Source organism: Vicia villosa, linkage group LG4 (assembly GCF_029867415.1).
Source record: "Vicia villosa cultivar HV-30 ecotype Madison, WI linkage group LG4, Vvil1.0, whole genome shotgun sequence".
Lineage (NCBI taxonomy): Eukaryota > Viridiplantae > Streptophyta > Magnoliopsida > Fabales > Fabaceae > Vicia > Vicia villosa.
The window spans coordinates 112,234,340-112,262,169 of record NC_081183.1 but is presented as its reverse complement, the minus strand read 5'-3'; the positions used below and the strand labels follow the sequence as shown (position 1 = coordinate 112,262,169).

The following is a 27,830-nucleotide window of genomic DNA, read 5'->3' as shown; positions in this document are numbered from 1 at the left end:
TCGAAATCAACTTTTTTTAGATGTGTATCCGAAATATTCCAATTTTTTATCTTAAAATGTTTGGAATATACATTTCTAAAAAATTTTAATAATTATTAAAAAATTAAAATCAAGGTGAATCAATACAATTAATAATATAATTAATTATATTAATTAAAATATATTATAAAATATATATCAAGATAAAATATTTTATAACATATATTTATTATGGCGCGAGTTCCACGAGATTTTACTTGTTCACTTTAGCATGTGGAGATATAAATTCAACTAATGAACCACAGAGTTTCTATACTATTAAAAAATGAGAACCATACATACACGTAAAGGATACAAAACTTAACCAAATATACTTTCTCCTTACCGATTTATAAAGTTAATATTTATATTAATTAAGAATATTCAAATTTTATATATTATTTTAAAATATATTTGATAAAAATATATAAAAATAAGTTTAATTAATTTTATTTATAAAAAAAATAAATTAAACATAATATATATAAATTTTATTATAAAGAAAAATAAATTTATAAAAAAAATAAATATTTTTTTCCTTATACAAATAACTATAGTAAACGTGAAATTATTATTTTTATTATTTGGCATTTATGATTTATTGAAATGTAATTTTGTTTTCATTAAAGTGTATATAAAATAAAAATAAACTAAAATTCTATTCCATTAAAATCAAAATTGTCCCATAAAAAAAATCTTAATTTTAACCATTAATTAAAATTTATTAAATTTCCAATCAATTTAAGGATATTTGATTTACTCATCAATTATTCCACTCAATTTAAGGATATTTTCAATTAATATAGTTTTATTACTCGTCAATCAATGATACTATTACTAACCCCACTTTAAATGAAAATAAAAAGCATTTATTATTGACTATCTAGGAGGTTAGAAAAGTCTTGAAGCAATTTTTAGGAAGTATATTTTTAAAACTTTAAAAATGAGTATTTTTGGAAATCCATTTTCAAAAACACTCCATTTAATGTTTTCGAAAGTTATTTTCGAATTCCGAAAAATTTTAAAAAAAAATTATTTTGAAAATATATTTTTGAAATAGGAGTATTTTAGGTTCTCTGGTAGGACTCTACAAAGTAATTCTATAAGTTAATGATAATAACAATTATATTAATTTAAATATATTATCATCTGGTACAAGCAGTGACCTAGGAGTATTATATTTGTTGTTGTCTAGATGGTTGTGTCATCGTGGTCCCTTCCATTGTTCCAAATAGTATAGAAAATGTCACATTATTTTTTTTGCATTAAATTTAAATATATTAGTAGTATCATCTCTTGTCTCTCTGACCAGTTATGTTTTCACACTTAATTATGAGCACATACATTTTTGTCTTTTTTGTATCAATTGTATTTTTTGTTATGACAAGAGAAAATAATAATATTATAATGCTTTGAATAGACAACTCAGTAAAGTAATCAAATGTTGTTTTCATTAACATCTCAACAAGCTTACCTACTTATCTAAAGTCACAATTCATCAATTCATTTTGTTGTTGTTGATTAATTATTCTGAGAGAAAGACAAAAATAAATTATGCCATGCAAAAATTTTTTATTGACCCCTATTAGAAAACCTCCCGCAAAAATTTCAAAATACTCCTGTTTCAGAGCATCTCTGATGTAAATTTTTTTTAAAGATTTTTTCAGATTTTGGAGATGCATCTCTGAAAAAAATCTCAAAAATTGAAATTTTGATTAATTCGGAGATATATCTCTGAAAAACCCCAATTTTTTTTCCGGATATCATAAATTTAATATAATTTATGAGTTATAAATAATAATTATTATATATTTCTATTCTGATAAGTGTTTTAAAAACCGGGCATCAAACCGGTAAGGGTACTGGGTCATTGGTTTATTGGTCGAACCACTGAGTCATTGGTCAAACCAGCATGATTAAACCGGATAACTCGTTTGAATAGACCTGTCGTTATAACAAAATTATATATGTATAAAATCTGTCGAACCGGATGATTCAGTCCCTACAAAATATAACTAGTACTTAAATTTTTTAAAAATATCATATTATAAAATAATTCACAAGTTCATAATTTAAATTCAAATTTTACACATAAGTATCACACACAATCAAATAGTACATAATTATAAAATATAAACAAAAGTTTAATCACAATATAATTTAGTTGAATAATTTATAACAAAATAATTTCACTGTCTACTAAATTTAATTTCAATAAAAAAATTGTTTCAATATTGAGATCTCCTTCTTCAATATCAAAATCATCTGTAATAAAATCAACCGCATCTACAACCATTTTTTATTTATTTTATTTATTTTATTTTTTATTTTAATTTTTAATTAAAATAGTCAAAATGACATTGTTTTAATTTTTTAAAATTAAAAAATTAAAAATATTAAAAAATGCATTTAAACCACCGGTTCACAAAAACCGCCGATTTTAGCGGTTTACACCGGTTTTGACCAGTTCACACCTGTTCAATGACATTTCCGATCCAGCTATTGAACCAGACCGATTACATGACCGATTCCCAGTTCGACCGATCCGATCGGTCGGTCCAGTCCGGTTTTTAAAACACTGATTTTGATTCATATTTTAAAATTTAAAAATAATTTCAATTACAAAAAAAAATTCAAATAAGTTCAATTATTAAAATATAGTTATAAATAATTCCAATTCATGTTTCTACTATTGATAATAATAATGAAATAGATCAAGTAAGAATAATGATAATAATAATGATAAAAAAAATCATTTTTCATAATTAATTATGATAAAAAAAATCATTTCATTTTTTATTTAGTTAAAAAAATTAAAATAAGATTTTGTCTTAATTTTATTTAGTGAATAAATTTTATATTTAATTTTATGCAAGAGTAATAATTAATTTTTGGTGCTCATATGAGAAATCATATATATACTATAAAAAATGATGCGTATTTTTATGATTGTTAAAAAAAAAATCTTACAACACATTCTTTAATATATATTTTAAACATGTTGTTTTTAGTTGATTAAATTTTACACTCCTACAAAATTACTTAGTCTAATTTTAATTGGATATGGATCCTCTGCAGCCTTTTGTATGCCGCCCTCTTTCCGGCATGATTTTAACCTTTGATTATAGTCTATAATATTTTGTATTAATTATCAATCATTGGATCTAGAGCAGAAAAATGAGCTGAATGCAAAATGCTGGAGACGATCCATCTCAATTTTAATTTGTTAGAACCCTGTAAGTTTTAATTTGTCAAAGAGAAACCATTAGAAAATTAGAATAAGGCTAGCATTAATATTATTTCTAGTCTGAAAACAGAGAACTATCAGTTTGAGTGTAAAAAAAACATGCAATATTTTAAATTTTATTTCAAATTTATTTATCAAACAAATAATAAATCACTTAATGGAATTTAATATTTATTTTTATATGAATGTTGTAAAAAATAATAAAATGTAAAAGAATTTAATTTAATTATTATTATTATTAAATTTTAATTTATAGGACTTCATTTAAATTAAAGTAATCCGCTAACATTTTATTTTAAAAAGTAAATGTAGTATAATTTTATCAAATGCACAATACGCTAGAGCACAAAGTTTATCATAAGAAAAATAGAAAATAAATATCTTTATTATTATTATTATTATTATTATTATTATTATTATTATTATTATTATTATTGTTATTATTATTATTACATCTTAATTATAATGATATATATATATATTTAATAATATAATAAAACATATAGTGAAACATATAGTTTTTTGGCTTAAAAAAAAATATTCCCTCTTTACTCCTTTTTTATCATAAAAAATATTTGCAAACAAACCCCTCACAGCAGCTAACTTTTTACCCCACCAAAACTTGTACTATAAATGTGGTGACATAGAAGCATTTATTTGAGGTAGTGCACTTCAAAAAATAGATCACAAGAAAGAGAGGAAAAAAGGAAAGAAAATAAGATCATGAGTGCTTTTGGAGTACCAATAACAGATGAAACCTTAAAAGCTATGTCGAGGTATAAAGACAAAACAATAACACAAGAAGATAGAGCAAGAGAAGCAGTGAGGCTGATCCATGCCGAAGACAAAAATTTGAGTGCTCTCAACCATTCATTGACTCTTAAGTCTAGTTATGGTGACGGAGTTTCCACACTTTGTCTTCTCTATAATGCTACTGGGGATACCCTTGAGATCGTGGATGACCAAAAAAAGGATTGGTTGGGTTATGTTTATAAGGAGGAGCCGCCACGGTCCTTCGACAACGGCCAGTGGCTCGCTTTCCTCCACGCACATCCAACCTCGGAAGCTTATGGTTGCGAAGCTGCTCGGGTATACCGTGGAAAGAATATTAAAGGAGATGTGCGTGACTTCCTGGTTGCTTGGTCTACCCCATGGGGCTCCACACAAAATGCAGTAAGTTTTCTATTTGCCTTTTTTTTAATGGTCTATAATGCACATATTTTTATATTTTTAGTGATTTGAGCCCCTATTTTAGCTTTTAGAGGAGCTGATGTACATACTCTTAGCTTTCAACTTCAAATTACTCCTATTACACAATTTAACGTGTTATAACAAAATGATGCTATATCGCCTATATGTTCAATATATGAAGATAGGAAACAACTCTGTTAAATCTTAATCTTCTTCATATTATGCTGATAATTTTATTTTCTTTCTCATAAATTCTTTTAGGAATATATATAATCAAAACAACTTTTAGGCCCTATTCCTTTCACTTGAATTTTGCAAAGGTGATATTGTTTTTACTTATTAAAAATAGAATAGATAAATACTTGATGAAATTGATAGTTACTTGTTACAAGAACTGATTTCTACTGACCCGTTGTATTTGTTAATTGATTATTTTTACCGTTTAATTGAATAAAAGTTAATTTAATATATTGATCAAAACTCATACATGATATTTTTCTACAAGTTAAAGAAAACAGGGCATGGTATCATACAATGCTTGAGTTTTTAAACAAATAGCCATAAAATGATCATACATTGGTTTATTGTAGGCTTACACCGAGGTCCGTGAAAAGGACCACTTTCCATCTTATTGGGATTACATTAAAGAGCAAAAGCTAGAACAAGCTGGCAAAATCACAAAGGATGAGACAGACGAACACTGTGCCTCAACAGTCAGTATTGGTGGCATCACTTCGCCAGAATTCATTGCAATACTCCAGCACAAATTTAGCCCATTGCCATGAGGCAAATCAACCCCTGAGTTCGTTGCACAATAATTAATAATTAATAATAAAAGTGCACTAATCGTGTTTATGTTATGAGTGGTATGCTTGAATGCTCAATAATTAGTAGTCAAAGTGCACTAGTCGTGTGTATGTTATGAGATGTATGCTTGTATTTCTATTTTTTGTATTTTCTTTTCTGTTTTTTTTCTTTCTTCAGGGATGTACTCAATACTCATGTATAAGTATCATTTTAAATTTGTGTTAATGCAGCGAGCTAATATTCTCAAGAGACTTGACATGCTACACATATACTTCCTCTTTTTCTAAATAAGTGGAACATGCCCCTGAGGCAATACCTCAACTGGTAAATGACTTTGGTGTAAAGTGTACACCGACACACCGTCGCCTCTTCTTACCTGTGAGAAAGGGTATTTTAATTAAATAAATAATTGGATATATATTGCTAAATTAGTATATTAATGATAGGCTATGAACCATCTACTCCACCCACTGCCCATCAGTCCCCACCGCCACCTACACCACCGGACCTACATACACCACCACCACCCCACCGGAGATCCCTCGAATCCAGTGAAAACAAGCCCAGAAAACTAACCAACGTCCATCGAAAACCAAGCCATCTTAAAACACCCGAAAACACCACGCATTGTAGATTTGAAACCACCCACCACCTCCTCTTCCTTCAAACCAAACCGAAAGCGCGACCGGAAAAAGAGGTAGTCGAGCGAGAGAAAGAGCGGCCGGAAAAAGAGGAGGTCACGCGTTAGTGATAAAGACTGGCAAGGTGAAGGAGAAGGCCGTGCGATCTGAAGAGAGGATGTCGGAGTGGCGAACGACGGCGGTTTGAAGGATATAAAGATTCAAGGTTACGAGCGTCTTTAAGAGTTAGGGTTAGGAGGAGAAAAAGAATAATCATGTATAATTAGTAAGGTTTGCGTAGTCTCTTGGGTCAAACTCTTCAAGCTTCATCTTCGGGGGATACACCTCCGACAAAAACAGATGCCGCCTATAACATGTTTGGGCCGTTTAAATATTTTATAAAATTATGGGATAATTGTTTTTGTAATCCATAAAGCACGTAAAATTTCTCCATCAAAGTTTAATAATTTTTGAAGTTTTCTAAGTGCCTCAAGACAATTTTGAGATTTCTCGAATGTTAAATTAATAATTAATTTTTGAAAAATAATTTTAATGAACGGCCAATTGGATCGCCCATAAAAATTGAAAATTTCTTTAGCCACCTCCCTATGGGGGTCACCCCCAGCGAAAATCCGAAAATACCCCTGCTTCGGAAATGAACTTCCGAAGCGCTTTTTTTTAAAAAAATTTCCATAATTCGGAAGTGCATCTCCGAAAACACCTCATGGGAGGTGTCTTCGGAGATGAACTTCCGAAAACACGTCATGGGGGTGAATTCGGATGTTCATTTCCGAATTATGCAGAAACTGTGTTTTTTTTTAATGTTTTTTCTTAAACAGTCTCGCATTTTAATTAAACGCAAACGGCAAATAAAATAAGCGACATATAAACAGAAAATACTAATATGATAAATAAAATCCAAAAATACTGTGCGAAAGATACAATCCGAAATCAAAACAAAACAAAACAAAACACGTCTAACAAAACAAAAACACGTTATTCTGCCCGACGAGCGTTACAAAATACATATCAAACAAAACAAAAACACATTATTCTGCCCGACGAGCGAACTCCTCCGAATGAAGATACTGATACCAATCCTCATCCCACTCAGTCTCAGAACCATCAGCATCAACCACGACTCTCACGCCAGATAGTTGAGCTTGAGCATCCGGGCCCCGGGCCCCCTGGGAACGAGAAGTAGAGCCGGTCGAAACCTTCTTCTTCTCCTTCACCTCCTTCACTCCGCGAGAGCGCGAAGTAGATCCGGTCGAAACCTTCTTCTTCTCCTTCACCTCCTTTTTTCCCTTAGCGCCACCCATTCCTGCGTAAAAATGAAGAAAGAAAGGTCCATGAGACCTCCTTTTATAAAAGAAGAAAGGGGACAAAAACGCTTGGGAAACGGACAAGTCATTAAAGAACAAAGGAGGTGAAGCAGAACGCATGCACACAAACTTCAAAGAAACAGGCACAATAAACAAAGGCGTTAAAAATAAAGTACTTGCAAATTAAAACGGACACTCCCTACCCTGTGTAGCTGACGCAGTCTGGGTCTCCCTACCCTGTCTGATGCGTGCTGGTTGGTTGCCTGACATGTTCCTGTAAACAATTGAAATCGATTAATATGCGAGACAAAATAAAAAACTAAAAAATTTGAACTTCTGATACAATTCAGAAGTTCATTTCCGAAAACTGGGATGGAGGTGTTTTCGGAAATGAACTTCCAAAACATCCCTGCGATGGGGTTTTCTGAAACTTCCATGGCAGACCCCAAAATCAAACATAAAACCAATTCAAAAAGCTTCTAAACAACCTAAATACTACTAACAACCAGTCCATATATCATTTATGCAATTTAAACCCTAAATAACATGCATTTGAATAATGAATCTAACAAATTTAAAACTTACAAATTGAGTGATTTGTGGGCTTTTGAATGTTGTATAGCAATGTGATTGGAGCCTTGATGCAGCCTTGGAAGTGTGTTTGCACAAATTTTTGCCTTTGCTTGTTTTTGATTTGAGTTAGGGTAAATGAATGGGGGAGGGGAGTGTTTTAATAAATCTGCAGAACGCGCAGTATTTCGGAAGTTCACTTCCGAAATGCTGTTTTCGGAAATGAACTTTCGAAATAAGACAATTTTTAAAAAAAAAAAAGGCGTTTTCGGCGATGCATCTCCGAAAACACCTTTTTCTTGCATTTCGGAAATGCATTTCCGAAGTCAGGGGTAGTATGGGGTTTTCACCAGAGGTGGACTAGAAGGTAGGGAGGTTGGCAAAGAAATTCTCTAAAAATTCTGAAGTTTAATGTAACCAAGATTCACAATTTTTGAAAAATTCTAAAGCCCCCAAAACGATTTTACAAACAAATTAAATTAAATCGAAAAAATTGAATGTTATTTCCATAAAATAGGAGTGAACCTTCCCGAAGCCCTAGAGGCGTTCGGGGCGGCTGTGGACGGACGACATACCGTGGAGGCGTCTCTCGACAACGGAAAGCTTATTTTTTTTAACTTATAAGTAACCAACTTATAAGTAACCAACTTATAAGTTGGAAAACAATTTATAAGTAGATAACTTATAAGTTGTTAGAGTTGTTTTGACTTGTTTGGCTAACGTAACTTATAATGAGATTTTTACTTACGTGTTTGGATAAAAGTAACTTATAAATTATAGAAAGGGTAAAATGACTTATAAGTACATTTGGAATTATTTTTAAAACAACTTATAAGTTGAATGTTAAAAATGTTACCAAACACATCTTTTTGTCAAAATCAACTTATAAGTTGATTTTGACCAAAAATAAGCTTATGATGTTTTGGTATAACATGCATTTGTTTACTTCATTACATGGTTTTTGGGTTAGATGGTTACATCACCTAATATGAAAAATTTATAAATGACCAAGTGTTATGAATAAATATTATTGTGGATGTCCATATATATTCTTATCTTTCATCTTCATATTCCCTATTAAGTGGTATAGTAAGGTTATGATTTTTCACCTTCCTGATATCCTATAAATAGAGACCACTTTGCAATGTAAAGCTAACTACTTGAAAGATGATAATACAATATTACTTTTTCTCTTCTTTTCTCTCATTCATCTATATTGTTTTGGTTAATTTCATAACACGTTATTTCCCCGTGGCGGGGATTGGAGATGGGGATGGGGACTAAATTTGGGGGCGGGGCGGGGAGCGGAGAAACATCCTCCGAACAATATCTGCCCCGTTGACATCCCTATATCAGCACGAAGCTCTACCAAACTTGAAAAAAAAATTTGAAGCCCTAATTGTTAGAGGTAATATTAGTTATTTATTTTATTATTTTACTTTCTCATTATCCATGTTGAATTTTGATATTATATCTTATTAAAATATCAATAATCTCCAAAGGATTACAAAAACAACGTGTTTGTTATATAGTTCCTGAAGAACTTAACAAATATCCATTAAAGATAGTATTAAGTTTATTATATAGTTCTTGAAGAACGTATCAAATATCCTTGAAGGATAATATTGAGTTTAATATATAATTCCTGAAGAATTATAAAAAAAAATGGTGATTGTGATTGAGTTCCTGAAGAACTACACACACAAAAAAAACTTTGTATCACTACAAAGATCATTTGTGATATATAATTCCCGAAGAGTTAAAGTTTTAAAATAAGGATTTTTCACACCTTAAAATATTGTATCTATAATATTACAAGAATTTCATCATGATATTAATGAATCCCAGAAGGATTGCATTTATACTAATAACATATCCCTGAAGGATTGCACAAAGAATAATTTTTTTTGACCGTTGTTTATGGAAATAGTTAGTGATGTGACATTTGTAGAACTAAAGATTAATATTAAACTATCTCCAAATTATTGTTCAAAGATTGAGTTTCATCGATTATCGTGTTTATAATAATTGATGAATTCCAGAAGAATTCAACGTTCAATCACCTTTAAAAGGTCGCATCTATAATATTATTGAATCCTAGAATGATTGTATCAATTATGTTAAAAATCAACAAAATGATTGCTTCAATAATATTATCGAATTCTAAAATGATTGAATCAATAATATTGAAGTATCCCAGAAGAATGATTTTGAGGTATGATTTTGAGGATGATCTTCATGCATCCCAAAAATATTGCAAGAGTAATATTAAAATATCCCTGAAGGATTTCATAAATTTTTGTTGTTGTATCGATCTAAAAATTTATAATTTGTAATATGCTCATAAAAGATTGTCATTCCAGAAGAATAACACAAATAATTTTAATGCATCCCGGCAGGTTGGTTATATGTTTTCGATCATTGTTTATAACAAATTATTTATATAGTTTGTGAAGATCTAATCAAACATCCCTGAAGGATAGTAAAACAACATAATTATATGATATAATTTTGATGATATGATTTTGTATAATTTTGATAATTATATGATAATATGTTCATATGTGTGTGTATGATTAAAATTATTAATCATGGGATACTATCATATTGATTTTGAATATATTGCCAATCATTACACAAATTAGATTTAGTTCTTGATTCTCCAAAATTAGGATGATCGTTGTTTAATTTATGTACTCAATTGTAATACCTCATATGAAACAAAGTCTTGTTGATACAATTTCTTTATTCATATTATTTCTAAATATTGATATTTTAACAAGAGAATTAAGACATTGCAATCTATTACAGAATATATCAATAGTCTAGAGTTGCTACATATTTTAAAGTTGTTATAATAGTGTTTAGATTTCTCATATAAATCTTAATTATACTATTCTTTTCTTTTTACAAGTATAGTGTATGGATGACATTTGTTAGTCCACCTTAAAGGCACACGAAAGTAATCTCATATTCCGATAGAGTCGAGATTCAAATAAATTTAATACTTTATATTTTCTTTTTGTGTGTTCTCTTTATGTCTTGTCAAATATTTTCGTCATAGATAATTCACATGAATTATATTGAAGGTATTGAATATCTCTGTATTACACAAATGAATTTGGACATAAAATGTATAATAGAAAAGCTATCGGCTTTTTCCGCGGGCTTGTACTACAGTTATATTAGTACAATTGAAGCACATGTCATTGTAAACCAGTAGTTTACAAATTACACTTAAATGTGTCGTTGGTAAAATCGGTTGGGTCATCTAGGATATAATATGATGCGAATAATTTGTATTGAAGAACCAGAAGTTTCTTCAATCCAGTCAATTTTTGTGTGTTTCTAAAGGAAAATAAAAATTTGAGAAATTGCGTTTTTATGACATTAATTGTTGCATCGACTAAAATATCATGCATTTTCTCACAACCAGAGGTTTGTGAAATTATTTTCTCAACTAATTAGACTAAGATCTTGTTTTCTGGATTTTTTTTATAGAAATTACTGTATAAGTATCACATATATTATTAAAATTGATATAGAATATCATGTAATATATGTTCATAAAAAGAAAATGGACCCGAAGATCCATTCTTTAGACGTCTAAAGTTAATTATATGGTTGATACTTATGAGATCATCAATTCTAAATTATATATTTGAAACACTCAAACTATGATATTGAGATATTTATTCGCATTAAGCCAACAAGGTACTATATATTAGTCCTCCCTAATTTATTCTAGTATTTCTCTTCTTAGTGAACATTTGGATGTGTTGTGTATATTCCAATTGCTCCAATATAATACATTAAGATGAGTCATGAAAGAATATTGGAAAAATATAATTAATATGACTCTCAATTTTGAGGATATAATTTGAGAAAATAATCAAATACTTGATTGTAGCCCAGTAGGATGATTATCACTTGATAAATTAATTTTCCCAATATTAGGGGGAGGAAAATGAACAGCTGAAATCATGAACAAGAAGTTCAAATGAACAAGTTAAAATAAATTGTTTTCTTGATCCTCGTACAAATTAATATGAACCAAAAGTACAAAATATTATTCATTTGCAAAGCTTATGAAATAAATTATCAGCTGGTAATACTCCACTCAAAGTGGATTCTCCTATTGGATAATATAATATTGCAAATGAGTTGTAGCTGCGCCTGAAGCGTGGTATGAAAGTCGGTTCCAATGTTAAAAGTCCTCTACTAAGAAAAGAAACTAAAGATGACCCAAATGAGGATATGAAAATGCTAAGAGCACTTTGATCTAATTTAATTTTCAGTTCCAGAAGAACAAATCAAGTACTTGAAATATGAAATAAAGAGATCTCGATAAATTATGTCATGGATGAAATGGAATGGAACCGAAATTGAGATAACTAAATAAAGTCAACATTGACAATGTATTTGTATACAATATAGCGCTAAAAGTGATCAATGATAACGAGGATCATGAGTCAAAGTCTATTAAAGATTAGAGACTAAGTGAGAATTGGCCAAAATAAATATATTCAATTGAATAAGAATTAAACTCACTTTACAAGTGACTCACTTTTGGACCTGTAGTCCGAACACCTCATGGTGTGAAACTAATTGGATATAAATGAGTTTTTGTGAAAAAGAAAAATAAGAATGATATAAAGTTTGATTTATTGCTCAACGATTTTCACAAACACCTAAGATTGATTTTGAAATAACATATTCACCTGTAGTGGATTCAATTGATTTTTGATAATTTATTAGCCTTGTAACACACGAAGGGCTTAATTTAAACATGATGGATGTAATGACATCTTATTTATATGGTTCACTTAATAGTGACATTTACATGAAACTCCCTGAAGGGTTCAATATACCAGAGGCACGTAATTTTGGATCTCGAAAAAACTACTCCATCAAATTGAACAAGTTTCTCTATGGGTTGAAACAATCTGGATGCATGTGGTATAATCACCACTGTGAATATTTACTAAAGGATGAATATACAAATAACTCAATTTGTCCTTGTATTTTCATAAAATGATATGGAAAAGTATTTGCAATAATAGTTGTCTATGTGGATGACATAAGTATTATTGGAACTCCTGAAGAGCTTCCAAAAGCTATAAATTGCTTAAATAAAGAGTTTGAGATGAAGGACTTAGAAAAGATAAAATATGTCTAGGTTTGCAAATTGAGCATGTGGACAAAAGAATATTTGTACATCAAGAAGACTATATAGAAAAGTGTTGAAATGATTCTATATGGACAAAGATCTTTAGATGAAAATGTTAGATCATTAGATGTGGAGAAAGATCTTTTTAGGCCTCGAGAAAATGATGAAAATTGCTTGTCCTGAAGTACCATATCTCAGTGCAATTGGAGTACTAGTGCACCTTGCTAATTATACACATCATGATATATCATTTGCCTTCAATCTATAAGTAAGATAGAATTATTCACCTACACGAAGAAATTGGAAAGCGGTCAAACATATACTTCGTTATCTTAAAGATGCTGGTTACTTGTCAGATTCTCACAATGGTAGATCAGAAAGAGGTTATTTGTTTACATGTGATGGTACAACCATTTCATGGAGATCTATGAAACAAATCATGGCAACAACTTCATAAAGTCTCGCATAACTATTAGCACTACATGAAGTCACTTTGAAGAAGACATTTTAAGTAACTACTACAAATAATATCGTCTCGCATATAAATGTATATATGAGGGGGAGAAATAAATATTTTCTGCACTCTTTTTCCCTTCACCATGGTTTTGTCCCACTGGGTTTTTGTGGTAAGGTTTTTAATGAGGCAGTTCACAATCAAAGGTGTGAGATTTTGGATCGAACTCTAGTATGGCCGAAGGGTAGCTTCTTGGTTCGACAGGGTTAAGCATGAAGTCGAAGGTTGTTCACATGCTTGTGTCGAAGATGCTAGGGTTGTTAGCATGTTAAATTAGGTTTTAGTGTTTAAACCCTAATTTGTTAAGTTAGCTTGTTTATTAAGTTGACTTGTGTAATGGGCCTTGTGGAAAAAGCCCATTAGTTAGTATGTTAGGTTTTATTATAAATAGCATACTAGTCTCTCATCATTGCTAAGCTGCAAATCCTAATTTAGGGTAAGAGAGGTTATTTGTTATTCTTGTAAACTTGTAATCTTGTTTTAAGAGAAAGTAAAAGAATAACGGTTATAACCAATTATTGTGTTCTTCTTCTCCCCTATAATTCCCTATTATACTTTGTTATTGGTATCGTTTTTCACAACAAATTGGTGCGGTGAGCGTGGAGAAGATGTCGTCAACAAAGTATGAGATTGAAAAATTCACCGGAGTGAATGATTTCGGTCTGTGGCGCTTGAAGATGAAAGCCCTACTGGTTCAGCAGGTTTGTTTGGAAGCGTTGAAGGGAGAGGCAGCCATGAATGCTGCATTAACGGCAGCGGAGAAGACGACTATGATTGAGAAGGCACACAGCGCAATTTTGTTGAGCCTTGGTGATAAGGTTCTCAGGCAGGTATCAAAGGAGACGACGGCATCAGGGTTATGGGTGAAACTTGAAAGTTTGTATATGACCAAATCGCTGGTAAATCGACTCTACCTGAAGCAAGCTTTGTATTCATTCAAGATGATTGAAGACAAAGTATTGGCTGAGCAGTTGGATATGTTCAACAAGCTGATTCTTGATCTTGAAAATATTGATGTGAAGATCGATGATGAAGATCAAGCGCTGTTACTATTGTGTTCTTTGCCTCGATCACATGCTCACTTCAAAGAAACTCTCTTGTATGGAAGGGAGTCCCTGACGTTTGAAGAAGTTCAATCAGCCTTGTACTCTAAGGACTTGAATGAACGAAAGGAGCATAAACCCTCGACTGTTGGCGAAGGTTTGGCCGTTAAAGGAAAACTCTTACGAAAGGATGGTAAGTTCGACAAGAAGAAAGGCAAAAGTCAGTCGAAGTCTTACAGTGGCGAAGCATCTGGAATTCGATGCTATCATTGTAAAAAGGAGGGTCACACAAGAAAGGTGTGCCCTGAACGCTTGAAATATCATGGAGGTAAGGATAATGGCAACGCTGCCATTGTTCAAGATGATTTCGAATCATCTGATGTTCTTGTGGTTTCAAGCAGTGACTCTAAGAAGGAGTGGATTATGGATTCAGGTTGCACTTGGCACATGACTCCAAACAAAGACTTGTTCGAGGAATTATGTGATCAAGATGGTGGATCCGTATTGCTGGGAAACAACAAGGCTTGCAAGATTGCAGGTATTGGATCTATTAGATTCAAGCTCCATGATGAGTCAATAAGGTTGTTGACTGAAGTCAGGTTTGTTCCTGATTTGAAGAGAAATCTGCTTTCTCTTGGTGAATTCGACAAGAAAGGATATGTTTTCCAGGGAGAGAAAAGTATCCTAAGAGTCATGAAGGGTTCGAAGGAAGTCTTGAGAGGCGTGAAGAAACAAGGCTTGTATACCCTTGAGGCTGAAGTTGTAAGTGGTTCGACAAATGTTGTATCCACGAAACCTTTGTCGAAGACAGAAATCTGGCACATGAGATTGGGCCATGTCAGTGAAAGGGGTCTGGTCGAATTAGGGAAACAAAATCTGCTTGGTGGAGACAAAGTCGAAAAGCTGAAGTTTTGTGAACCCTGTGTACTTGGAAAATCTTGCAGAGTGAAGTTCAACAAAGGCAAACAAAGAACACATGGATCCCTTGATTACATCCATGCTGATCTTTGGGGGCCTGCAAGGTGTGCATCACATTCAGGAGCAAGGTATTTTCTATCCATAGTAGATGATTATTCCAGAAAATTATGGGTATTCATCCAGAAGACTAAGGATGAAACTTTTGAGAATTTCAAAAGTTGGAAGACTCTGGTTGAAAATCAGACTGGCAGGAAGGTCAAGAGGTTGAGAACCGACAATGGCCTTGAATTTTGCAATGAGGCATTCGACAACTTTTGTGCTGCCTTTGGTATTGCAAGGCACAGAACTACTGCAGGTACTCCACAGCAAAATGGTTTGGCTGAAAGATTTAATCGAACTATTTTGGAGAGAGTCAGATGCATGTTGACTAGTGCGGGGTTAAAGAATGTGTTCTGGGCTGAGGCTGTTTCGACAGCAACATATCTGATAAACAGATGTCCTTCGACAGCGTTAGATATGAAGACACCTGAAGAAGTTTGGTCGGGACATCCACCAGATCTCGACAAACTGAGAGTATTTGGCTGTGTAGCCTATGCTCACATTAGGCAAGACAAGGTCGAACCTAGAGCTCTGAAATGCATGTTCATGGGATACCCTGAAGGAGTCAAAGCTTATAGGCTATGGTGCCTAGAGCCAGGTCACAGGAGGTGTATCACCAGTCGAGATGTAGTTTTCAATGAAGCTGAAATGGCTTTTAAGAAAACTGATGATGTTGGTCGAAGTACATAAACATCTGACGAAGAGCTGGAACAGGTAGAAATTCCTGTTGAGGTGGAGCATGTTGATGCTGAATTGCATATCCCAGATGAAGTCGAAGAAGAAGCAGAAGATGCTGAAGTTGAGGAAACTGACGATGACTACCTATTGTCGAGAGATAGGTCGAGAAGAGTCATCAAGCCACCTCAGAGACTTGGATATGCAGATCTTATAGCTTATGCCTTAATCTCTGCAAGTGAGGTTCTAGACGAAGAACCTAGAGACTATAAGGAAGTTATGAGGAGTCGAAATAAGACTGAATGGCTGAAGGCCATGGATGATGAGATGAAATCTCTTCATGATAATCATACTTGGGAACTGATCAAGAAACCTGTTGGGGCAAGGTTAGTCAGCTGTAAATGGATTTTCAAAGTTAAGGAAGGAATTGAAGGAGTGACGTCGAAAAGATACAAGGCAAGGTTAGTTGCAAGGGGTTTCACTCAGAAAGAAGGTGTCGACTTCAATGATGTGTTTTCTCCTGTTGTGAAGCATAGGTCCATTCGAATGTTGCTTGCCATGGTGGCACAGTTCGATCTTGAACTGGAACAGATGGATGTGAAGACTGCGTTCTTGTATGGTGATTTAGATGAAACGATCCTGATGAGGCAACCTGAAGGGTATGTCGAAAAGGGGAAGGAAGATTATGTGTGCAAGTTAAAGAGATCTTTGTATGGGCTGAAACAATCTCCTCGACAGTGGAATAGGAGATTCGACAAGTTTATGGCACGCATAAGTTTCATTAGAAGTCAGTTCGACCACTGTGTTTACTTCAGATTTCGACCTGGTAATTCATTTGTTATTTTGTTGCTTTATGTGGATGATATTCTCATAGCAAGCAACAGTGTCGAAGATGTGATGAGGGTGAAGGCTGAACTCAATAAGGAGTTCGATATGAAAGATCTGGGAGCTGCTTCCAGGATTCTTGGAATTGACATTCGAAGAGATAGAAAGAAGTCGAAGTTATGCCTATCTCAAGAGGCATATCTACGGAAGATTCTTGAAAAGTTTGGTATGTCGAATTCGAAGCCAGTTGTGACTCCAACAAACCCTCAATTCAAGCTGAGTATTGATCAGTGTCCCAGTACTGATGTGGAAAGAGCCTATATGAATAGCATCCCATATGCTAATATAGTTGGTTCTTTGATGTATGCTATGGTTTGTACTAGACCCGACATAGCATACGCAGTAAGTCTTGTAAGCAGGTACATGGCGAATCCTGGAAAGGCTCACTGGCAAGCATTGAAGTGGATTTTAAGGTACATAAATGGGTCTCTGAATAGAGTCCTAATTTATGGTGGAGCCTTGGGTGAAGATGGTAAAGCAGTAATCGAAGGATATGTCGACTCTGATTATGCAGGTTGTATGGATTCCAGGAAATCTATTTCTGGATATGTTTTCACTATGTTTGGCACATCAATTAGTTGGAAAGCAACACTTCAGAAGGTTGTTGCTCTATCAACCACTGAAGCGGAGTACATTGCATTAACTGAAGCTGTGAAAGAAGCATTGTGGCTTGAAGGTTTTGCGAAGGAGCTGAAACTTCAAGGTCGAGGTATCACTGTTAAATGTGATAGTCAAAGTGCAATACACCTGTCGAAGAATTCAGCCTATCATGAGCGAACTAAGCACATTGATGTGAGGCTGCATTTCGTCAGAGGAGTAATCGAGCGTGGAGAAGTCCAAGTGCTGAAGGTTTCGACTGAAGACAATGCTGCTGATATGATCACCAAGACATTGCCGAGTTGCAAGTTTTTCCACTGTATGCAGTTGATAAAGCTGCATGAAGAAAGCTAGTTTGTTCCCTTGATGTTGTAGAGTTAGATCCAAGGTGGAGATTTGTGAGATTTTGGATCGAACTCTAGTATGGCCGAAGGGTAGCTTCTTGGTTCGACAGGGTTAAGCATGAAGTCGAAGGTTGTTCACATGCTTGTGTCGAAGATGCTAGGGTTGTTAGCATGTTAAATTAGGTTTTAGTGTTTAAACCCTAATTTGTTAAGTTAGCTTGTTTATTAAGTTGACTTGTGTAATGGGCCTTGTGGAAAAAGCCCATTAGTTAGTATGTTAGGTTTTATTATAAATAGCATACTAGTCTCTCATCATTGCTAAGCTGCAAATCCTAATTTAGGGTAAGAGAGGTTATTTGTTATTCTTGTAAACTTGTAATCTTGTTTTAAGAGAAAGTAAAAGAATAACGGTTATAACCAATTATTGTGTTCTTCTTCTCCCCTATAATTCCCTATTATACTTTGTTATTGGTATCGTTTTTCACAACAAAAGGATATTGTACTCTTTTTCCTTCACTAGATTTTTTCCCACTGGGTTTTCTCTAGTAAGGTTTTAACGAGGCATATCCTCAATGGACATCCAAGGGGGAGTGTTATGAATAAATATTATTGTGGATGTCCATATATATTCTTATCTTTCATCTTCAGATTCACTATTAAGTGGTATAGTAAGGTTATGATTTTCACCTTCCTAATATCCTATAAATAGAGACCACTTTGCAATGTAAAGCTAACTACTTGAAAGATGATAATACAATATTACCTTTTCTCTTCTTTTCTCTCATTCATCTATATTGTTTTGGTTAGTTTCATAACACCAAGACTTTTGTTCAATGATATGTGTTCATTTAGTTTGTTGACTGTGTTACTTTAACTTCGTTTTAGAACAACCTCATCTCCTCTTGTCTGCAAGTTGATTCTCGGTGTTGTTCAAAAGTGTTGTTAATTTTATCTAACTTTTATTCAAATTCAATTTTGTGTATACTTCGTTTGATTCTATGTGCTTGAATCAATTTATGTATAATTAATACTCAGTTTATAATTTTAGGATTAATTAAAATGTTAGCGTTTTTAGTTTAACTAGATGTTTTGGATTTTGTGTTTAATCTTTACCAGAAATGGGACACGGGCGTGCGAAGGCGATCGAGGGGCTGGCTGGAAGTAGAGCTGTCAAATAAGCCCAATTTTTCAAAGCCCCAATTTTTTAGCCCCACTAAAACCCCACTTTATTAAGCCCCCTCTTAATGAGAAAATTTTTAGGCCCTATAATTTTAGGCCCCTTAGTTAATATGTTATTTTTGGGCCCTATTAAAGGGGCTTATTCTATTTCAAAATTTACACCTCTACACTAATTTCCACATATTGCTTCGTTCTTCATCTTGTAAACTCCACCTCTATTATTGAGACATATTTAAAGTAGATGATTTATTCATAGGAACTTTGTTATTTTCTTTCAGATGTAAGTGTTATATATAAAAAAATAATACTCATAAGACAATTGAAACTGGAAAAGCAATGAGAGTTGAAATTTATATATGCTCATATTCAGATTTTTCCATATTTATTTCATTCCTACATTTTTAGTTTGAAAAATGTATGAAAGTCGTTGGGACATTTAACTGTTTCTAGCAAAGCTCTATGTCCATGAGTTTAATGGATATATTGTATTATACTTAAAAAATAAAAGAGATGATTTATGTGAATAGAAGGAATTCATTTATAATCCACTAATTTACCTAATTATATAGAGTATATTAAATGATTTATATGAATAAAAGTAATCCACATAATTTATAAAAAAAATTTAAATTTTATATTAATTTTTTTATTTTGAAAATATTATTTTTTGAAATTAAAATATACTTTTTTTTTAAATTATTAATTTTTTATTTAAGGGCCCAAGGCCCCATTCTAAATTTTTAGGGCTTATATTTTTAGGTCGACCTATTTCTGAAATTTTTCCTATTGCTTCTGCTAGGTCGACGCAGCCTTAATGTAGGTCGACCTACTGGGACATAAATGTCAAAAATTGGGCCTTTAGGTCGACCCGACCCATCCCCATACATACATATGCATCCATGTTCATTCTCATTCACTCTCAAACACTTTGTCTACGGCCAACCCTAATCTTCCAAGATCAATTTCATCAAATTCTCATCAATCTCATTCAAAATCATCTCAAATCATGCCTCCAAAATCCAGAAAAGGGAAGGAAGTTGCTTCCGGATCATCCTCCCAACCGGTAAGTGCTCTAGCTCTTGTTCATCCTGACTGTAGAGACAATTTTGAAAACTGGCAGATGAAAAGAAAAATTATCAAACAATATGTGTATAATCCTAAGGTAGCAGACCGTATGCATATACCCGAAGTTACTACTCTGATTAGGCATCAAAATGTCCATCCACTATTGGAATGTGACACTCCTTACTGTGAGAATACTGTCAGAGCGTTTTATGCGGGGTTACAAAAAGGGGAAGGTGGTTGTTTCAGATTCAAAATGGGTTCTAGAGCGCACGTGGTTGACAAAAGAGTTTGGGGCAGTATATTTGGTCTTACAATTGTAGGAGATGAACTCTGCATCGAAGACGGTGAAGTTCCGGCCAACTATGACCACTTGGCCTACATGAGATCAATTCTCAAAGACCCCTCAGTTATGGAAAATCCAAATGAAACGATAACAACAGGGCACTTGAAAAGAGATCCTAGGCTCTTGAATTGGATCATCTCAAGGATCATTCGACCACGAGCAGGCGGATACTCCAGAATTGAACGTAATGAAATTCTGTTAATGTATCTACTTCAAAACAGAACCCGTGTAAACTGGCCACACTTTCTCGCGAACAAATTCTATGAGGTAAAGTAGAAAACTACTTCTCTATGCTATGGATCAATTATCCAAACAATCGTGAATCATTTCGGTATGAAGCTTGATGGACTGCCTTACATTAGAGTCAAACAGCCTCAAGATTTCTCTCAGACTACCTTAACTCTCATGGGATATCACTGGGATCCTGATAGGCAAACCTACTATCTCATCCAAAAAGGAACCGGAAAAGTTATTTACAATTATGATGATCCTGCAGAATTTGGTCATCTTGGTGGTAATGAAGAAGAAGGACATGATCATGACATGCCAAATGATGATGATCACCCAATGGAAGATATTCCTCAAGATACGGACTTAAATTGGCAATATGTTCCTCCTCAAGGAGAGGAAATCCCTTAGGGATACACATCCCCGCCTCAGCCGGATCAATCCACCATCATTTCCATGTTAGAGAACATGCAGCTTCGTCAACAACAAAACTTTGAAGCACAACAGCTTCAATTTCAGAAGATGCAACAGCTCCAAGAGGATCGTTATAATGCTCAACAACTCCAGTATGAAAATCTTCATCGCTTGGCTCAAGAGCACAAAAATGATTTTGAGACCTTTGCATCCAATATGATTGCAAGACAGAATCAGTTTGAAGAATCAGCAAACAATCGCCACGCCAGTTTGAACCAACGATTCAACATTCTCAACACATCCGTCTATGAACTGATGGAACAAGTTGAAGAGGATCGTCCTTAAGGCTTCCAAACAGGAAGAGGAAGACGGGGCAGACGTTAGCGACCATTGCATTACCTCATTTCATTAACATTGCATCTCATTTCTGTCATGACATTATATTTTCACTTACATTTTAGTTTGGTGTGTAACTTTAACACATGTTTGAATTTTGTGCTCTATGTCTTTATTATCATGCTATGCAAGACTATGTTTTGGTTTATATTATTATGTTATTCTCGTCTACTATTCTCCTGTTTTCTATCTTTTGATGTTGTCAAAGGGGGAGATAAATTGAGAGAGTACGGGGGAGATAAATTGAGAGAGTACGGGGGAGCTTAAGCATACAAGTCCGGGGGAGCCTTGGTCATTCAATCAAATGTTTGCCATCATCAAAAAGGGGGAGTATGTAAGTACAAGCTTACACTCACCAAGGAGAGTTTTTGACTCATGGTAAACAAATTCAAAAGCACAAGTGTATGACTCAAGGAAAAGCAAGCTTTGGCCATCTTTGCATCTGTTAGGTCGACCTAGTTCACCATCAGGTCGACCCAAACAGAAGCAAATAAAGGATATCTCTGCTAGGTCGACCTAGCCCACAATCAGGTCGACTCAAACTGAAGCAAAAACAACATGTCTCTGTTAGGTCGACTCATTCACGTTCCCAGGTCGACCTAAACTGAAGAAAAATCTCAAGAATGGATTCTAACTGATTTTAGGTCGACCTAGACTCCCAACAGGTCGACCTAACTTGCAACAAATTCAAACTTGCTTTATATACTCCATTTAGGTCGACCTAATCAATGAAGTAGGTCAACCTATCTCCTCAAAAAGTGCCAAATTGAAGGTTTGCTCAGCACTAACATACCAGCTCCTTATATATCATCTTATGTTAATTATTTTCTGAGGAACACCAACAACTGAAAGATACACAAAGGCTTCTCATCTTCGATCTTCGTCTCAACTCCAACACAACTACACACAATCATTTTTGCGTTGAGGGTTTGCGTTCAAGATCGATAACGTCCATGGAACGGAATTGAAGATTCCTAGTGGGTGAAGATTTGTGGGGTTTTTGGTGAGTAAAATCTGCGGATTTTGTCCTCCAAGATTGGTGAATTTTGGGGGTTTTTATCAAGAGGCTTTATCAAAGATTCAGCTGTGTGTGAAGGTTGAAGAACAAGGGTTCAAGAAATTCAATACACTGCAGCAAGGGAATCAAAGTGAAGCTCTTGGAAGATACTTGATCTTGCTCAAGATAAAGGGGGAAGAAGATTCAAAGGATCAACATATTCGGTTTACCGTTATCGCTTTGTTATCTTCTTTGTATAAACTGTTTTCAATCATAATGAAAGACATCCCAATTCTCGTTTGGAATTGGGGGCAGATGTAGTCATAGCGAGGACGATCGACGAACTGCCTGAACAAATATCATGTTCTTATCGCTTTTACCTTTTCATTTACATTTCGCTTTATTCTGGTTATAATTGCAAATTGATCAAAGGTTCAAGTGTTAAACTTGTGTGTTAAAAACTAATACAAACATCACAAGTCACCACACATTGAATCATAATCAATTTGGTTATTATCACCAAGTGTTTGATATATTGCTTCAACTATTATCAAGTCATTGCAAACAAGTTAATCAAGCGAGTAGTTTAATCGATTTACATTAGCGTAACTATTTGATTATCTAAGCGATCTCTTCATCAATAATCCTTAACTATTTTGTGGTTTTATCACATATCCGATTCTTTCAATAGAGGTTCGGAATAGACGCAAGTCGATCCCGATACGCTTTCGCCTAAGTTTGAAATAATTCTGAAAAATTCTGAGGCATCTATTCACCCCCCTCTAGATCCTCAAGCCTAGCGTCTAACATCTTCTACAATCGAGCCACGGGTGCCTATGGAGCTGTTCTACGAGGAAACAATCCGGACCTAAATCGAGATGATGAAGATGAAATGAATATTGATAAAGGGGAATAAAATGAAGGAGAAGATGAAGATGCAAATGTGGGTGATGAAACTGTCGGCTCAAATATTGCAAATTTGATGGAGACTATGCGTCTCCAACAAATTGAGAATCAGAATCTGATGAATGAGCGTCTCATTACTTTGACCACTCGTGTCACTGTGCAAGGTGCTCAATTTATGGCTTTCTCCACACTTCAAGAGCAACGGTACAACACGCTCTATGGTATGATGGATGCTCAGAGCAACCAACTATCTTCCTTCACAAATGCCTTCATACAACACTATCCATTCCCTCCAGTTCATACAACTCAACCACCACCACCGGACCAAGAGGGACATGAAGATGCTAAAGCCTAGTGTTCTCCTTTTTTTCATGCATAAACCATTACAAAATTTCATGAGCATTTTTATTACTTATGTGACTTTATTTTATGTTGTGCTGAACAAAATTCTACCATGCTTTGTGTTTGTGTATGGATTTAAATTGAGCTAGGTGCTCATTACGCGTTTGGCTATTTATGTTATCTTGCCGTTTTTTATCATTAAGCGTTGTTGTATGTGAATGATTGCTTTATGATTATGATTGCAAAAGGGCTTAGTAATGATCAAACTTGAATAATGTTATCCTACCATGTATGTATAATATCCCTCGTCTCTTTTTAATGTTAACAAAGGGGGAGAAGACTGAGTGAATCAGCAAGCTATGGAAAACACATGCACCAAGATAGGGGGAGCGTATAGAAAGGGGGAGCAAGCACTTCGATTAAGCAATGCCTCGACAAAGATTCACAAATGTTTGCCATCATCAAAAAGGGGGAGTATGTGTGGGCAATGATGTAGTTTTCATGATGTCAAAACATATGTGAATCAACTACAACTCAAGCGGCATCATAGAAACCAAGCAAATGCAACAAAGACAAGGATTTTTGGCTACAAGACACTAATAGGTCGACTCATAGACACTATAGGTCGACCTACTGCAAGCATCTTTTGAAAAATTCTATGTAAGGGCTGAATGTGTCGATGCATTACATGCATAGGTCGGCGCATGGAGCTTTGGTGAAGTCTCGAGTATGTGCACGCTGACTCTTCAGGTCGACGCATCCACTTTTGGTGATTCAAGTGCAAGAGCAAATTGCGTCGATGCATTGATGGAATAGGTCGACGCATACCATTTAGAGGAATTCACGGGAATGCGCACGCCGACCCTTCATGTCGACGCAAGTGTCATACTTTGGTCATTTTCAAGTGCAATACCTTCAATAGGTCGACCTATGCAGAGAGCAAGTCGACCTGTCGCTTCTTAAACTGGTTTTCTGCTGTTTTCAAGTTAGCCTATGCATTGTATGTGGTATAAATACTCAAGTGATCATTCTCAAGCAAAAATAACAAGAAACGTGAAAGATAGACTCAAGCTTCTTCTCATCTTCAACCTTTCGCTTATTGATCGAAAATCACACATAATCATCTTTTTCGACCGGAGTAAGGAACGTGTGTTGATAAGGTTCGACGGTAGACACTTGTCTTGTTCGATATTCGACGGTAGACATTTATCTTGTTCAAGTGAAGATTGTTGAGGGTGTTTCTTGTATAAAACCTTAGGGTTTTTCCTTCTTCATCAAAGTTTTGGTACGAAGGTTTTTGACGATCGGTTTGCTTTGGAAATCAATTCAGCCGTGCATAAGGGATTGAGGGATTGAAGATCCGCTCAACAAACTTGCTACAACCGAAGGATTGAGAAAGGAATAATCGGGGTCTTATTCGGTGAAGATCATTGACATTGACTTGATTCAACTTGAATCAAGGGGAGGATCGAATTATATTCAATTTTACTGCATATGTGTAGTTGGTGATTGGTACATTCTATCCTTGTTAAACATTTTGCAATCAAATAAAACTTTCCTAATTTCATTTGAAATTAGGGGCAGACGTACTCCTGCGAGGACGATAGAGGAACTGCCTTAAAAAATCTCGTGTTCCTTATCGCTTTTACTTTTATCTCCTTTCTATTTGTTTTCGTTTATTTCCATTGTTGAGCAAAAACTAAGGTTTGGTAAATATCGATCACCAAGTGTTCGATAAAATTACTCAACCAACTTTTGTTCAAATTTTAGAGAAAACGTTCATTACGAGTAATATACCATCTAGTGTGCAATCAATAAAGTTGATATATTCGTTAAAACGTAATTGATTATCTGTCAATTTTCATCCGTAAGGTTTATCGCACATATCCGGTCCCCGATAACGTAATCGCTCTTAGACGATTAAGTGATTCAGGGAAGTCACGTTTCAAAAGCTAAAATTTTCTTAAGTCGGAAAAAGGTGGTCTATTCACCCCCTCTAGACCATTCCTATCGTCTAAAATATTCCATATCTAGGTAGAACCTAGGTAGAAGGGTCATTGGGTAGTGATTAAGTGAGAAGTTGTAAACGGGGGAGTTTAGCTTTGAATTGATACTACTGATAGTGGACTTCATCTCTGGCTTGGTAGCCCCCAGAGTAGGTTGTTTGAACCGAACTGGGTAAACAATATTGTGTGTTCTTTACTGTTTTTATGTTGTTTTGTTATTACTGTCTGTGCTGCGCAATTGTGGATGTCATAACATCCAGTTTGACATCGAGCATGTGTTACTAGAATTTTCACCTGTGAATGATCTCCATAAAAATGTCCTTAAAAAAAAATCTAAATGAAGTGAAGTGGAAGTGAATTCATTTAAATTACTGACTAGACATTTCAATTCATGTTCTTCAAAATATTTTACTATTATGTCTTGTAATGTTATTTTTTCTTTAAAATAAGAAAATTTTAATTTCTTTAGAATAATTTTAACTAGATCAGGATATGGGAATGCCTGAAGTAAATAAGTTATTTTTTCATCAAAATTTTGGATAAACACGAGTCCTGATAATTGTTTTGTGGAGTTAAGTTCAGAATAATCAAATCCAAAATAATCAAATTTTGGATAAACACGAGTCCTGATAATTGTTTATCGAGTTCCATAATGTAAGTTTGTTTTCTTTTAAGTGAAAGGTGTTTTTGTTTTATGTTAATATTCCTTCTCCCTATTGCTTGTTTCTCTTGAGGTATGAGTTCTTCACACTTGTATAACTTATTTATTTATGTTTATTCTTATTACTAGTAAATAGTCCTTGTTTATCTAAGAATCTCACCTTTTTATCCCTAACCTACTTCCAAAGCGTTTCTTCCAAAGACAACCTCTGCGTCAATGTTTCTTATCGTCTACGAACACCTCAACCTAGCGGTACTATTTTTTCCCTCTAGATTTTCCCTATCGGATTATTTCTTTAGACTAGAACACATTCGATTCAAGCAGGATTTACGTCTTTCGATTGTGAGATAAACATGAATTAATACTAGTAAAAAAAATAAACATACATAAATAAGTTAAACTAATTTCTTAAAAACTCATACCTTTTGAGAGCAGTATGAATCAGGAATAAGGAATTTAGTGTTGGAAATTGATACTAAGCATGTTGAAAAGCATATATTATATTTGATTGCATATGAATGGTGACGAGTAGTGGTGTATTTATAAACATGATGAGAGCTTCCTTTTATAGGTGAAGAGGAAGTCTCTAGAGAACAAAACTTTATTATTTTTACATTATGCAAAGATAAGGTACTAATTTCTAACCTTATCTAAAGTACTATTTACTCTAATACCAACAAAACAACTTTACCTAACTTACTTATTAGTAATGTACATGATAAAAGTTGAAAGGGACAGGCCCCCTTTTATAGCCTTGTGTGTCAGGATTACCCTTTCATATCTTAGAAGGGTCAAGTAAATGTTCCCTTGATAATTGTCTTTTTCAGCCTTTTACTTGTCGGCAATAATTTCTTCAATTTTACGTTATCAGTGTCATATCTTTTTTTGTAATTTACACAATCAAAGGATTATCTTGTGAGGATTCTGAGGATACTGATCTTTTTTCCCCAGGATGTGCTTCTTCTCCTATATGCCTCTACCAATTTCGGCCTTGAATGTTTGACTTTAAAAGGGAAAAAGAAATTTTTTGTAATATCTGAATTGCAATAAATTTTCCTCGTTTTATCTTCACTTAGATGATTATTTTCATCCATTTTGTATTTGGACCAACCAAAGTCTTTGGAAATAATTTTGGCTCTAGCAATTTTTATTTGCTTTGGGAGGTCTTCCAAGTGTAAGGTCTTTGGACCAGAATTTTGTACTTGGAATTCTTCAAATTCAATATCCAAGTTCTTGAAATATAGCCAAATTAAATGATGACCCAGACAGT

General features: G+C 34.0%; 1 protein-coding gene and 1 long non-coding RNA gene across 2 annotated transcripts; one reads left to right on the top strand and one right to left on the bottom strand.

Annotated features, from left to right (window-relative positions):
- Positions 1-3,905: 3,905 nt before the first annotated feature.
- On the top strand, positions 3,906-5,510 carry LOC131599492 (23 kDa jasmonate-induced protein-like). The gene is made up of 2 exons (XM_058871825.1): positions 3,906-4,438; positions 5,047-5,510. The coding sequence occupies exons 1-2, from the start codon at positions 3,989-3,991 to the stop codon at positions 5,239-5,241; spliced, it is 645 nt and encodes a 214-aa protein (XP_058727808.1). The 5' UTR covers positions 3,906-3,988; the 3' UTR covers positions 5,242-5,510.
- A 1,639-nt stretch (positions 5,511-7,149) lies between these two features.
- Positions 7,150-7,879, bottom strand: LOC131599491 (uncharacterized). The gene is made up of 3 exons (XR_009282804.1): positions 7,794-7,879; positions 7,412-7,482; positions 7,150-7,207 (listed from the first exon to the last, which is right to left on the bottom strand). It is a non-coding gene; the product is annotated as an uncharacterized LOC131599491 (long non-coding RNA).
- Between the last annotated feature and the right edge of the window lie 19,951 nt (positions 7,880-27,830).